The sequence below is a fragment of the Bos taurus genome, chromosome 3 (genome assembly GCF_002263795.3).
Source record: "Bos taurus isolate L1 Dominette 01449 registration number 42190680 breed Hereford chromosome 3, ARS-UCD2.0, whole genome shotgun sequence".
In the NCBI taxonomy this organism is placed as follows: Eukaryota; Metazoa; Chordata; class Mammalia; order Artiodactyla; family Bovidae; genus Bos; species Bos taurus.
The window spans coordinates 22396875-22412900 of NC_037330.1; the positions used below are offsets into that span (position 1 = coordinate 22396875).

Genomic DNA, 16026 nt, shown 5'->3' on the forward strand with positions numbered 1-16026 from the left:
TCTAGAAAAAGGCATAGATAATCTTTATTTGCAAAGCAGAAACAGAGACAGAAAAACATATGGATACCAAGGAGTAAGGGGGTGGTGGTGGGATGGATTGGGATTGACATATATACATCACTACATATAAAATATTTAGATAACTAATGAAAACTGACTGTATAACACAGGGAACTCAGTGCTCTGTGGTGACCCAAATCGGAGGGAAATCTAAAAAAGAAGGGATATATGTATATATATGGCTGATTCACTTCATCCTACAGCAGAAACTAACACAACATTGTAAAGCAACTATACTCCAATTAAAAAAAAAAAAAGAAGTAACAGGAGCACCCTGAACACCTTCATTCATGTTGTCTCCTCAATCTGAGCAAACAGGTTACTCCAGACCCTATTCACCTCTTCCAGAAAGATATTAAAGGATTAGTCTTCGGAAAAATGGAGTTGCCCAGAGAAAAGACTCCAAATACAGACATCTGGGAGGGCCCCTTCAGTGAGAAGGCCAGCTCACCAATCAGTGATGCTGGAATAAGCCCAAGGAATCCACATACCTGCTCAGGCCAGACCTGCCCATCAGCTCTGCATTTCACCTGCAAACATGAACAGATAGCCACGGCACACCAGATATTTCAGAGAAACTACCAACAAGGACAAGACAAATACACAACACAGGGCGTAGAGGAATACTTTTTTAAAAAGCTATAATAAAAGTGTTCAGAGAGGATATTCTATCCCTGCAAACAGAATAGGACACAATTAAAACAAGCAGAGAATCAGAAAGGGTTCTTGAAGAATAAACATGGGATGCTAATATTCAAAAATGTAAAAGCTAAACAATGAGAAAAGTTAAAGAGCAGTGTCTTAGAGAATAATGCCAGCTGTCCACATTCTCATCTTCCAAACATCCTATAAAAACCATAGGGAATAACAAGGACAACAAAGCCACCCTGAACCCATACCTTCTAAAAAGCTAGGAGTCAGAGAGTACTACAAACCTCAATTTGCAGGAAGGTAGAGAGATGAACATCCCAAATGAGCTGAATTAGCTCCCAAGCCCACAGTGGAGTCAGGCAGAGACTGCATGGAAAAGAGGCAGCAGAGTTCTAACAACATCATACACAGATCAAATTTGTCCCCCATGAGGAGGACACATTCCAAGTGGGAAAATAATGAGGAAAGGTCTGCAACTGGGAAAATCAGAGAAGCAACTGCTAAGGAACTGACAGAAAGAGACTAGAAAGTACTTGAAGGTAGCAATTTGGGAAGGCATTGCTTCTGGAGGTCGTGTCTTGACAGTTTGGTGGCAAAGGGAAAGAATGAAGCAGGTGATGGAAACTCAGGGTCCTGCGGAAACGAAAAAGAATCACAAAACGAGAAGTCATGCCGGCCTATTCTCCACTCAAAAAAGGAAGCAGCATCGGGTAAAGAAACTGCCCTTCTCTGCATGAATGGAATAAAGTACTCTCGAATCAAGAAGCCTAGGAAGACTAGCAGACCTCTCACCCCATTCCACACTGAATTTGTGTTGCCACTGGTACAGACAAATAAATTCATTACAAAATAACCCTAAGACATCAAGGAACATCCTTACAAAGCTACCATGTGGGGAAAAAAAAAAAACATTTCAAATCAGAAATCCAAATACCTCAGAAATAGAAATGGGGACCCATCTCCTGCTCTAGCTTGGGGTGGCCATGACATTAGCTCTGTTCTCACCCCCCACTTACTTCCTTCCTCTGGCTCTCTGCTTCCTTCTTCTGCTGTAGGCAGGGCATCAGAGACCCAGTGGCCATCTTCTGTTTCTCCCAGGATAGACTTCAGGTCTATTTCATGCATGGTGCTCCCCTCCGAGGACAGCAGTTTATCCAAACCAAATTTGAGTATCTCGCTCAACTTGAATGAAGACAACAAAAAAGTCCAGTTGGCCCTCATGAAAACAAACATTGGGCACCAGTGATTTGCAAAGTGGCTTAGACACCATGCGCATCCCTGTCCTGATGCTCAGCCTTTCTTCCCTCCCTGTGACAGATGACACCAACAAGGCTGTTCTGTAATTGGATGATGGATGAGCAGAGAGGTGATAAATGACAGTCAGAGCCTAACTTTGACAATTCTCAATAAACAGAAAATTTGACCCTCCAATCTTTGTTCTGAAGAATAAAAGTCACTTCCAGCATTATCTTAGCACTTCTCACAGAGTTTCACAGGCATCCCCAGCAGTCACGTGAGACATCACAGACCCTGTTAGCTACTCTCCTACCCCTCCTACTGCCAAACTTCTTGGAATGAGAAGGCTACACAGCATCTTTCTTAAGTGACTTTCCTTTGGCAGTTTTGTTCCTACCACAGTGCTCAGTGGAAACCATCTTCACTAAAGACCAGCAACATCTCCTGACCACTGGACGGGAGAGCCGTTTCTCAATTCTAATGCTGCTTGCTGGACATGCCTACCCTGGACATTGCACTACCCTGCTTCTCTTACCTGCTCTCTAACGAACCCTCAGCCTCTCCCTAGGCTTGTAGGAACCACCTAAAAAAGTTCAGATCATCTTTCCTAGCTGTAGTTTTCTCCTTTCAATTGTGTACTTCCCTAAGTGCTAACTCTGAGGCTCTGAACCAAGCTGCATTCACACTTTGGCTCATTTGCATCTTGTCTTTTTGGGTTAGCTATCTCTAGCTGGTTTATTTTGTGAATAACTTGGAAATCTTACAATACTCTGTAACAACTGGAAAAAAATTAGATAGCTCACTGGAAGAATTGAACAAACCTAGATATACTTATCTTTAACCTTGATATATACAAAAAAGCAACTGAATTTGGCAACTGGCTTCCCAGTAGTTCAGTTGGTAACGAAAACATAGCGCTAAGTTGTATCCAACTCTTGCCATCCCATGAACTGTAGCCTGCCAGGCTCCTCTGGGATTCTCCAGGCAAGAATACTAGAGTGGGTTGCCATTTCCTTCTCCAGGGGATCTTCCCAACCCAGGAATTGAACCCAGGTCTCCCACATTGCTTACTCCTTGGAAGGAGAGTTATGTCCAACCTAGACAGCATATTGAAAAGCAGAGACATTACTTTGCCAACAAAGGTCCGTCTACTCAAGGCTATGGTTTTTCCTGTGGTCATGTATGGATGTGAGAGTTGGACTGTGAAGAAGGCTGAGCGCCGAAGAATTGATGGTTTTGAACTGTGGTGTTGGAGAAGACTCTTGAGAGTCCCTTGGGCTGCAAGGAGATCCAACCAGTCCATTCTGAAGGAGATCAGCCCTGGGATTTCTTTGGAAGGAATGATACTAAAGCTGAAACTCCAGTACTTTGGCCACCTCATGCGAAGATTTGACTCATTGGAAAAGACTCTGATGCTGGGAGGGATTGGGGGCAGGAGGAGAAGGGGACGACAGAGGATGAGATGGCTGGATGGCATCACTGACTCGATGGACGTGAGTCTGAGTGAACTCTGGGAGTTGGTGATGGACAGGGAGGCCTGACGTGCTGCGATTCATGGGGTCGCAAAGAGTCAGACACGACTAAGCGACTGAACTGAACTGAACTCCTGCATTGCTGGCAGATGCTTTACCGACTGAGCTACGTGGGAAGTTCGATGCCTGGGTTGGGAAGATCCCCTGGAGAAGGGATAGGGTACCCACTCCAATATTCTGGTCTGGAGAATTCCATGGACTATATAGTCCATGGGGTTGCAAAGAGTTGGACATGGCTGAGCAATTTTCACTTCAACAACTGGCACCAAAAATAAAAGCCACTATTTATGAAAAAGACTGGTCCACACCGGGATACTCCCTTTAGTCTACGTCTCACTTGTGACGTGTCTCAGTTATCAAGGGACCACATGTATTTTTAGAGAAAAAATGTGCATGCACACTAAGTTGCTTCAGTCGTGTCTGACCCTTTCATGATGATACTATGGACTATAGCCCGTCAGGCTCCTCTGTACATGGGATTCTCCAGGCAAGAATACTGGAGTGGGTTGCCATGCCCTCCTCCAGGGGATCTTCCAAACTGGGATCAAACCCACATCTCTTATGTCTCCTGCATTGGCAGGCGGGTTCTTTACCACTAGCACCACCTGGGAAGCTCAAGAGAAGAAATATACTACAGTAATTAAAGGCAAGGGCATGTGCTTGGAGGTTAGAGAATCCTTGGATTGGAGTCTTAATGAATTAACATTCTTGGGCAAATTATTTGAAATGGGAATAAGGAGAGTACCTACCTCATTCTTCTGTTATTCATATCACAGAAATAATTGGGAAGAACCCCTTCATATGATACTTAGCACACAGTGAGCATTCAGTAAATGTTCACTCCATCTGCCTCTGCCTCTGTTTCCTATAATGTTCTTCCTGCAGGGTAATGAATCCGATTCCTTCTTTGAGGATTTCATGATCCAGTACTTCTTAGATTTACTGAACCACAGTCACATCTTTGACTATCGGATTCTTTTTATTATACAAACCCTGCTTTCTCTGGAGATAAGGGCATTGGGGTGTTATCTTTGCTTCTGGCAACCAGAGATAACTTGCAGAGGCTTGGTAGGTAAGAGAAAAATCAGAAGTAACCTTCTACTAACCACGAGCTGGGTGAGATTCTGACAGAGCCCCTCTCAAACAGCTAGGGGGGGGTCTATGTTCCCCTTAGGATCTGGCCCATGGCACAGAAACATGTTTACACAATTACATGGACATGCCCAGCAGCCTACGTCACAGGGACACCATCACTGAATCCCCTGAGCCCCTCTCCAATTGGGAGAGAGTTCAAGCTTCTTACTGACAACTCCTCCTCCCACACCCAGAATGTGGGCACACCAAGGCTCAGCCATTCATTCCCCTCACCAGACCCAATACTGAACTTGTCACTCATGAGGTTCTACAGGAACTCATGGTTGGAGAACTGTAAGAGCCTCTGCAGTCTGCCCACACCTTTCTCTGAAGCTGCCATCTGACATTTGTAACTGCCTCTTGGATAACGTGAACACATGTACGATCTGCTTTGCCACCAGCATGGACAAGCGTGCACACATCAACTGGGAACCAAAGAAAAAAACCGAAAAAAAACCACACTTTGCACCTTAAGAGAAACAAGAACCAAACAAGTAAACACACAAAATCCAGGGTTACTTTCTAGTTCAAGTTCCAAAATAAATGAAACCTTGAGCCTTTCCCATAAGTTACTGACTTCCTAACAAAACCAATGTGAGCCCTGTCTTCTGCAAAGCAGATGTGTAAAGATATGCACTGGTCTTTGTGGATATAATAACCATGTGAGGAAAACCAGACTAACCAAACACTTGGCAATTTCGCTTTTAATAGTAATTTTTCCTTTTAAATACTTGTTGTATTTTCTGTTTGATAAACTAGTCCCTTTAAAGTCTACTCTCTTACAAACTTTTGCAAATGAAATTTTTATCTCTGAGCTTTTCCTCTAACAGTATTTTTTTTAATACGTTTTTACTGCAAACTCTGTTGACTAAAGCCTAAATTATCTTCCTCTTCCTAAATCTCTACCTAAACTTCTTGCTTCCTAATTTCTATCCTCCTCATTATCCAGGCTGAAGACCTTATAGACATCTTTACATTTTCTATTCTCCCTAGCTCCCCACCTCTAAGCAGCAGCTCCTGTCATTTCTTCTTCTGTAATGTTCCAGACCCTTCCATTGTTACTGCCTATGTCAGAGGTTTATAACTCACTTCATGCCTGGATCTTTCCAGCATCCTAGAAGACAGTCTCTCTGCTTCTAGCCCCTCATCCCTGGGTCAAATGGGAGGACCTGGTCTATATGATAATATGGGTTCTAATTTAAACCCAAGGGCTGCTACAGAATATCTCCAAGTCCTCTCCCAGAAGAGTTTTCTCTAACATCTTCCAAGCCTGCATCTGCTTCCTAGCTGGTGTCTCCTCCTTTAAGCAATTAACTCTAGTTCTTTCATCTGTTTTTCCTACGGCATAATTCTGAATTCCTGATCTTGTCTACCCTCCTCTGAGTGTGAAGAAGGTGATGCAAAGCACTGATCAAAGGGTCTGGGGTTAAGATGGAGGTACAAGATAAATCATTATTATGCTGAGTTGTTTATTTTACCTAATTCTCTTAAGGCCCCCTGATGGAACCTGTGGTATCCTCATTTTCAGAAAGCAAAGGTTAAGCTATCTGCTCAAAGCAATACAGCCAGTAAGAGACAAGGCTTGGATCTGAATCCAAGTAAAAGGGATCCACTGCTACTGCTAAGTCACTTCAGTCGTGTCCGACTCTTAGCGACCCCATGGACTGCAGCCCACCAGGCTCCTCCGTCCATGGGATTTTCTAGGCAAAAGTACTGGAGTGGGGTGCCATTACAGTCCATCCTTATTCTGTATTCTGCTGCCTTTATTTATCATATTCATTTTCACTCCCATAGCAGCCTGCATGTAGTATATATATTATGTGCATGCATGCTCAGTTGGGTCTGACTCTGTGACCCCATTGACTACAGCTCGCCAGGTTCCTCTGTTCATGGAATTTCCCAAGCAAGAATACTGCAGAGGGTTGTCATTTCCTCCTCCAGGGGATCTTCCTATGGCAGGAAGGAATCTGGCTAGGGAACAAATGTGTAGCAGGAGAGAGTGGGTGGTTAATTCATCTACTTTCTCACTGATGGAACCACTGACTAAAACCATGACATCTTCTAATATGAAGAACAGGGACTTCCCTGGTGATCCAGGGGCTAAGACTCCATGTTTCCAGTGCAAGGGCCCCAGGTTTGATCCCTGGTCAGGGAACTAGGTCCCACACGCTGCAACTAAAAATTCCACATGCTGCAAACAAGACCCAGCAAGGCCAAATAAATAAGTTAAAAAAAAAAAAACAAAAAACAAAAGTGAAGAACAGTGTATCTTACCTGGAGGTCAGCATCCGCAGCAGGTTTCTGGGCTCCCAGAGTGAAATGGCCTCCTTCTATGATCGTGTTGGTGAGCTGCAGCTTGGAGGCCGCTTTCCTATAGACAATCTCTTCCACAGTGTCTCGTCCAATCAGCCGAATAACTTTAACAGACCTGTAGAGAAATCACAGAAAACTAATGTGCTAAAATAGAAGGGTCCGCAAAGAAGCACACAAGCATGCCAGGTCAAGACGCAAAAAAGGAAACAAACCTAAAATGCCAGCTTCAGGGTACAACTAACAGGGGATTGCTGTATGTGAACCTGAGTTATTTGTTAGAGAGAATCTGGCCTCTAATGCTCACTGAACCTTTCCAAAAGAGTCAAGGGAGGGATGACGAGGTGGTCATGATTGGGGTTCCTTATCCGTGGTAGAGGAAAACCTCTGTTAGATCTAAATCATCACCAGGTCAGAGAGTAAGACTTATCTTTTTATCTTAGGTCCATAAACCCATAACTTCATTTTTAAACTGAATCACACCTTAACTCAGGAAGGATGTTAAATAACTTCTCAGAGTCCCTCCTAGTCCTTTCACAATTTGACTTTGCTCTTTTTACCAAAGCAAGTCCCAGCCCAGTACTACTCTGGAGTCAGCAACAGAAATGGGCTAAAACCAACTGGTCTCACCGCCCAGTCTAGAACTGTCACCAGCCCACATTCTTCACCTTCCCCCTGAACCCAGAACTACTGAAGAGCCAAGGAAGTGGAACCAGAGCTATGCTTAAATCTCTCACTTGTTCTGGCCAATTCGGTGAGCCCGGGCAGCTGCTTGTAAGTCATTCTGAGGATTGAAATCACTGTCAAAAAAAATAACAGTATCTGCTGCTGTTAAGTTCATGCCAACTCCACCTGAAAACAATACAAAAAAGAATGTTGGCAGAAGTACAAGGGCTAAGGACCAAACTAAGATGACACAAGGCCACAGCGTTCAGACTGATAAATTGAAAGCAGCCAAAATGACTGGCTTCATCCTTCAAACTGACACCCCCATCCTCAACTCTAGACAGAGCTTTGTAGTGGTTAAAAGTCCTACATGGGCTTTTGCTGCCTGACTCGGGCAAGTTTAACAACTGCAAGTAACGGAAGTGAGTGGAGCGAGGTAAGAAGCAAAAGTAGGTACTTAAGTTAGCGCCCTGAATCCATTTTAAATCTCTCCAGTTTAAAAATCTTCATTGAACTTCGTTTAGAATAGTCTGTGGAAAAGGAAACATGCTCTTTCAGAAACAGTTTTAAATTTGAGCGAGGTCTGCTGTGGGCACCATCAAGAGAAGACCTCCTAATGTCCACTGCAAGGTACAACCAGGCAGCATGGGCTCCGACACAAGTTAATGAGAAGAGGAGATGCCATGTATTACACCCCCAAGCGGAGCAGGGGGCTATCTCCCTCTGATTGGAGAAGACTTTAGTATTCTCTTCTGTTACTTGTCCACATTAATTAAGGAGAAGGTAACAAAACCAACCAAAGGACAAAAACACTCCCTGGGACAACTTTCCAGTCTTTCTTTAGGAAGAGGGCTGTGGAGGCTCCTTGGACTACGGGAATTAATGAGAAGAACTATGAAGGCAAATTACAGCCTTCTCTTTGATTAATGTGGAAACAAGCACAAAATAGACTCCCTCTTGCCAGGGTCATTACAGCTCGTTGCTGAAACAAGCAAGCCTGAAATGGCTTGTTCCAGGAGCCAGAACTAAGGACCAACTTCTGAGATGGGCTACTGCCTCCAAGCTAGATCTTAAGTCAGGCAGGAACATTCTAATTAAAGCCTTTATATAAAATTAAAGTTGGAATAAACAGATAATAAAGACTGATTACCGAGAGATGCTAATATACTGAATAACAACAACAGCTACCCAGGTGCTATGCTTTACTCTCTGCAGGCACCATTCTAAAGTGCTTTACATATATTAACTCCTACAATCCTCGCAACAATCACGGGTACTCGTTTTATAGACGTTGCATGGAAGCACGGAGAGGTTGAGGGATGACTGGAAGCGAAAGGAGCCAGATTCAGTACCACATGGTCTGGCTTCAGAGCCTATGTTTTTTACCCACTATTCCATAATACTTTCAGGCACTTATTTCATTGAAGTGTTTTAATTTTTTTATGAAATGTTTTTTTCATAAAAATTTTCTTCTTCTTCTTGGGTTACTGTTAAGTTCAGCTCTTCTTCATTAAAGGATGATATTTTATAAATAAGCTATAGCCAGACTTGTCTGAGACATATTCATGAGCTCTCACTGCCACCTGGTGGCAATATGACTCAATAAGAAATACCTGAAAGTTGGAGAGAAACTTGAATAAATGATAATGATGCAAATCAACAACTAAAATGTGACAGCAAACAGGACAGCTGGTGTTTGGAAAAGGCTCAGGACTGCTTTGGCTCCTATGAGATCCCTCTGTTCTAATTCCAAGAACTCCAAGGAGATTAGTTGAAAAGCAGAGATCTTTCTTCCTAATTTCAGATGTTTCAAACAATGCTGCTGAGTATGACGGTGTTGAAATCAGTAAGGCATCAGTTCAGTTCAGTTCAGTCGCTCAGTTGTGTCCGACTCTTTGCGACCCCATGGAGTGCAGCACGCCAGGCCTCCCTGTCCATTGCCAACTCCCGGAGTCTACTCAAACTCATGTCCATTGAGTCACTGATGACATCCAGCCATCTCATCCTCCATCATCCGCTTCTCCTCCTGCCTTCAATCTTTCCCAGGATCAGGGTCTTTTCTAATGAGTCAGTTCTTCACATCAGATGGCCAAAGTATTGGAGTTTCAGCTTCAGCATCAGTCCTTCCAATGAATATTCAGGACTGATTTTCTTTAGCATGGACTGATTGGATCTCCTTCTAAGATCACACAGACTGCACCCTCGATCTCAGCCACTTATTATCAGGTTACCTAATCAGTCTCTCCTAAGACTACCCTAAGACAACTGTGACATGAATAAGTGGCTGAGATCAAGGGTGCAGTCTATGATCTTAGAAGCGAGCAGGACCAAATGAATTTCATTATCTCTCTTTAATACAGAGATGAGACATACACAGGTAAAACAATCTCCTTATGGTCAACGATTACATTCAACACTACTTTTTAATACCCTATAGTACCAGGGACTTAATAAATGCTTACTAAATAAGACTGAACTCTCTTTTCATAAATATACTGATCTCTCTTTACAATAGAGGATATACATCCCTTTAGAGCTCCTAATTCTATTCCATCAAGATTTAGGTCTACCAAAAAAAAGAGACTGAGAGAAAAAAAAGAAACTTAAGATTCTGTGAATTCAAAATTAATTTAAGGTCTGCTTGTTCCGTGACATGAGAATAATTTCATCTCCAAGAGCTGACATCATTTAAGTAAATGAAAGCACTCCATAAGTGGTATGGCACTACAAATGTCATATAAAATATTTATGACTTAAGTCATATACAGACAATGTTACAATTAATTCTGAAGAGCTGGAAATTTCCTAACAATCACACTTTTTAAAAGCAGATTTTTTATTAAGCTTTCACAACACTTTCAGAGCTACCTGTCAGAAGGACAACTAGTAGGCAGGCTGCTATCTTGTTTCCCAAATTCATGGTTGGGAAGGAGAGCTGTCTCTACTGAACATGACTAAAATTAAAATTTCTATACAAAATTACAGAACTCTTTCAGGATGTTCACAGGTCAATGGTCAAAAGAGATCAGAATTACTTTCCAACAACCCCAGGTTTTAACCTTACTTCTCTGATGAGATGAAAGCTTAAATCAGTTTGACAGAAACGAGTACCATGCTAGAAGTCTAGGACAGTGATAAACTGATGTAACCTACCTCAATTCCCCCCACTCCTTTTTTTTTACACTCCTCAGTAAAAACCTCACCTTTCAGTGAATTAAGGAAAAATCTAATGATTAGGATTTAAATGTACTGTTTCACCCTTTCATTTGTCTGCTTTCATCAACAGGGATGCGGCCTACCTGCCCTGGTACTCAAGAGAAAAGTAAAGATGGGCTGCTGTCCAAAGTTCTTAATGGCCAAGTGTCTCTCTTCTCCTCTTACAGAACCATCCACACGCTCATAGCTGTAGCCTTCACACAGAGGGAGAAAACAGAGAAATAGAAACCATTTTCAATTACTCACTGTGGAGTAAAACACTGTCTGCTCAAAACCAAACACCAATTTTGTCTCTCTCATATACAGTCATGCCCCTACTGTAAGCTATCTTCCTTTGATTCTGAATAATATTCTTAATAATGTTTTTCTCTGTAACATCCCCACACCCCAGATAATTCTTCACAGACCCATCTGGACTGTTAAGTCTAAAAGTCTTGATTAATGTAATGGCCAAGGGATGTCACCTCTATAATCCAGGTAGTCTTGGAGAATATCCAACATCTGGGTCATCTGAGAGAAAAGTAAAACTCGATGGCCTCTGGCAAGAAAAAGAAAAGGAAAAACTGCCAACTCCAATAGTATTTAGGGTGGATTTCCTGCAGGTGAAACTTAGTGAAGAATACAAGTTTACAAAGAAATGAAATCCTGAAGTAGAAACATAAATGTCATAATCATTTACAGAGCCTTCTTCAGTAATGTGAAATGTTTTATACAAGCATGTAACTGCATCAGTAGCTGAGTCCTTACAGCACTTCTCACTGGTGCTGTAAGTGTTGGGATATTCCCAGGAGTCTGCGTCAATGCACCAGAGGGCGTAATAAGCCCTAGATAACCAAGGTGCTTTGCAGGACTCCAGCTCCAACAGCCAGGGCATCAGCCTGAAGGGATGAGCAGTGTCCGAGGGAAATGATGTAGCCTCTGACTGGAGGTACAGGACTACATGTTTACTTCAAGCATCAGGTTCTCTTTTATACTTTTTCAAAAGCATTAGGTCAGAGGTTTGACATTTTCAGTTCCCCCTCACCCAGATTATTGTCTCATTGTTGCCCTTCAAACAGAGTTCCTGCTTCAGCAATTCTCTCAGAATGGTGTTTACTTGTCATTACATTGTAACTCATGCTTATGTCTGGGCCGCATAAAAGCTCACTATCTCCTAAAAAGGCTTCTAACTATTCTTAATTATTCCTAAACCCTAAACTCAGCAAACTTCTTTTGCCATAAACATTCCCCTCACAAACAGGTCTCATGTAACAATCCTTCCCATGGCCTTAAGCTGTGGCCTATGTGCTCATCCTGGGACATTCTTTGCAAAAATCCTTGAACAAATGACAATGGTTACTTTATAGATTATTTTCTGGGCACAACTGCAGAAGGCTTTGTGCTGTCTCACGCTTCTCTCAAGAATAATAAGCACCTTAACATTCTTTCCAGCCAACCCAACTGACGAAAGGAAGAAACAAGTCAGAATCACAAGAGCTAACTCCTTCATCCTGGGTCCATGCCTGCGGAATGAGGAGAGGGGGTTGGGGCCGTGCCTCCATTTTGTCAGTAATGCCTAACGTGGCTCCTGACAGTGCTTCTTTCCAGGATGGCAATTACTAAATGGAAAGAAACATACAGTTTTAACAGCAAAATAAAAGATATGTGAAGAGAAAAATGCAAAATTCAAATGTACAAAAAATGAAACAAAAACTGATGACCTTAAAGAGCTTGTGGTTGGCAATCAATAGCTCTTCTCTACTTTGGGGTGAAAGTCACTATCCTTTCAATTATAGCTTTATTGGTTGAAAATTTTGAGAAGCATCACTTTAGAGAAGGAAGAGGCAGGTGGCATTTCAAATCCCACATGATACATAAGAAAACTTATGTACGGAGAGGAGAAAAGAAAGGAGGTGGCAAAATGGATTAGGTCAAGGACTAATTCAAGGGAATTCCCTGGTGGTCCAGTTATTAGGGCTCTGCACTTTTCACTGCCAAGGGCTGGGTTCAACCAAAAGCTCCATGGTATGGTCGAAAAAAGAAAGTTCAAACCTACAGCCCATGGTTATCAGCTATTAAGTTTGCATAAACAAAGAAGTACTGTATGGCACTCTCTAAACATGTCTAAACAACATTCTATTAGGAAAACTAATTTAATCTGAGTTTGCGATAGGTGTAGATGAACAATTATGAAAAACTCCTTCAAGACTCTAGCCTCAAACTGGTAGAAAAGGTGTTGAACTTAAAATCTAATCCTCATGTAATCCCATTAGATTAGAACTTCATCTAATCCCATTTCTGTCATTTGCTGGCTGTGGTGGCCTCAGACAAGCCACAAAGCCTCTCTGGGCCCGTTTCATCACCTGTGAAATGAAAAGGTCAAAGAGAAGCTGTTTATGTGTCCTTCTCCCAACACTAGGACACTTAGAGGAGATACATCATAGCCTATAAAATACAATCAGGCATGCAGCTGTTTGACTTGCATATTCCTAATGTTGGACACTTTTGCCAAATCTCAGGTTTTAGGTTGGTTCAGGCCTTCCTGGGTCAGTTGTCCCTAAGGGACAACTTAGAAATCCTTGGGAAATGGATTTTTTTCTAGACTGCTCTGTACCTCCGAGAACCAGAGGATCAGATACAGGCCAGACACCAGGCCACTGAACACTTAGCTAAATCTTTACAGGCCCCAAAAAAGTGGCTTAATTCTTCCAATACCCAACTTGCATCTCAGGGAAAGAGTCCTCGAGTTCTCCTTGAGTTCAAATCAAGCCCCACAAGTTAACAAGAGTAAATATTTGCTAAGTACTTAATATGTGCCAATTCAAAGCAAGGTACACCAGCAGGCCTTTTAAAAAGAAACGTTTGATGGTATCTTTGTCTTTGTTGAACTAAACAATACAGCTAGAGTGACATGGTTAATATAACAAGTAACCAGACAGCAGATTAAGGCAGTATGCTGCCAAATGCTGGATTAGGATCCTAAGTGCTATAGGAATTCAGGAAAGGAAAGGATGATCATAGAGGGGATGGCATGGGATGAAGGGTATAGCTGCAGAAAAGGTGGAACCTGAATCAGGGTCTTGGAAAAAAGGAGAACTGGGATTAGTCTCAAGAAATCAGTGAGTTGCACATTATTCTGGTTTCAACAATCACCAGCTCAGAATAGAAAATATGAACCTATCACCTACTTGGAATACAGGAATGCCAACAGCTTATCCAGCAGGTGAAGTTTCCCACTAGCCTCAATCAAGTGGTCTCCAATTTCAAAAGGCTCTGGTTCCACACCTGGGAAAGAAAGAACCCACTCCCAGTAAATGTGTTCCCAGTTGGGGCAGACTCTGAATGGAGAAGCTGATGGCGAGGCTACAGAGAAGCCAAGATCCTTCTAACTGATAATGAGCCCAAGTCTCATATCTCTTTGAGGCATTTCATAATTATTTGTTTATATTATGATATCAGCACTACCCAATATCAATCACAGAGACTGGCACATCCAATATGTCTAAGAAATGTTTACCCAAGGAACAAATCTACTCTTTGGGAAAGTGAAGCACAGGGACATGCTAAAGACCAAACAGACCCAAAACTGAAACCTTCAGGCTCTCACTGTAGAAAACAAATCAAGACAAAGAGTTAGATATAAATTAGTCATTCTCATGCTGAAACTGAAGCACAGGGAGACGCTAAAGACCAAACAGACCCAAAACTGAAACCTTCAGGTTCTCACTCTAGAAAACACATCAAGACATAGGGTTAGATATAAATTAGTCATTCTCATGCAGGGTACAAAATAAACTGGAAGGCTTCTTTTAAAATCTACATGTTCCCAACAGCTCTTCGCATAAAAGAAAAGCTCTGACATGCACCTCATTAAGATCCTGTGACATTTTAAAACAATTCATATGGCTACTTGGCAACAACTTCCTTCAAATGACTGCAGAAAAGCCTCTGCATTGATCCTGTCAATACTAGAGCCCTCACAGCATAAAATGCCTGGAACTGTCCCACAGGCTACCCATCAGAGTGAATTAAAAAAAAAAAAAAAATCTGAATGAAAATGAAAACACTACATATCATGTGTAGAATGCAGCTAAATTAGTACTTAGAGGGAAATTTACAGACATCCATAAGATGAAATTCCCTCAGCAAAGGAGGCAGAGAAGACATAAGGCAGATGGAAAAGCAAGAGAAAGTATTGTCCCAGAAGCCAAAGGAAAAAGGTGTTTCAAGAAGTGATCAACTGTGTCAAAGGTTTTGAGAGATGGAATTAAAAAAAAGTGAACTGATAACCATCAGTTGAGCCACACAGAGACCACTGATAAACTAGCAATGGTGGTGACAAAAAAGGTTCACTGACTGGGTTCAAGACAAAGGGACACGCAATCATAAAAATTCAGATTATGAGATATCCCATAAAACATAGAGCCATGATTCTTTAAAACTGTCAATTTAATGAAAAAGTAAAAAAAAAAAAAAAAAAAGCTGAGGAGCATTTCTAGATTATAGGAGAATAAAGAGACATGACAAATGCACTGTAAGATCTCTGACTGGATCTTGAATTTGAAAAGAACAAAGATGGACACAGGCAGATTCACAGGACAGAAGTATTCACATGATTTCCCATAAGCTTCATGTGATACAAGAAGCTCTCCAAAATAAATGAAGACCCAGAAAAGTGGCAAAATTTAAAAATGTTTTTCTACCATAATGAAATCAAGATCACCAGGAGAAATATCAACAACCTCAGATATTCAGATACCACTCCAATGGCAGAAAATAAAGAGGAACTAAAGAGCCTATGGATGACAGTGAAAGAGGAGAGTGAAAAATCTGGCTTAAAACTCAACATTCAAAAAAATGAAGATCATCGCATCCGGTCCTATCACTTCATGGCAAACAGAAGGGAAAAAAGTGGAAACAGTGACAGATTTTATTTTCTTGGGCTCCAAAATCACCGTGGATGGTGCCTATAGCCACAAAATTAAAAGACACTTGCTCCTTGGAAGAAAAGCTATGACAAAGCTAGACAGCATATTAAAAAGTAGAGACATCACTTTGCCGACAAAGGTCCGTATAGTCAAAGCTATGGTTTTTCCAATAGTCAGGTACAGATGTGAGAGTTGGACCATAAAGAAAGCTGAGAGCCAAAGAATTGATGCTTTTGAATTGTGGTGCTGGAGAAGACTCTTGGAAGAGTCCCTTGGACTGCAAAGAGATCAAAACAGTCAATCCTAAAGGAAAT

General features: G+C 41.8%; 1 protein-coding gene across 6 annotated transcripts in view; it reads right to left on the reverse strand.

The window, feature by feature from the left end:
• The window catches only part of CHD1L (chromodomain helicase DNA binding protein 1 like), a 64539-nt gene that overhangs the window by 15016 nt on the left and 33497 nt on the right, over nt 1-16026 (reverse strand). For all 6 annotated transcript variants that reach the window (XR_009493792.1, NM_001037820.1, XM_024989367.2 and 3 more), the window contains 6 exon segments: nt 13973-14069; nt 11270-11343; nt 10889-10999; nt 7661-7775; nt 6888-7041; nt 1728-1893 (listed from right to left, as the gene is read on the reverse strand). Coding sequence is in view for 5 of the 6 variants with exons in the window: in NM_001037820.1 (NP_001032909.1) it covers nt 1728-1893; nt 6888-7041; nt 7661-7775; nt 10889-10999; nt 11270-11343; nt 13973-14069 (717 nt within the window). In the remaining variant the exon portion in view is untranslated.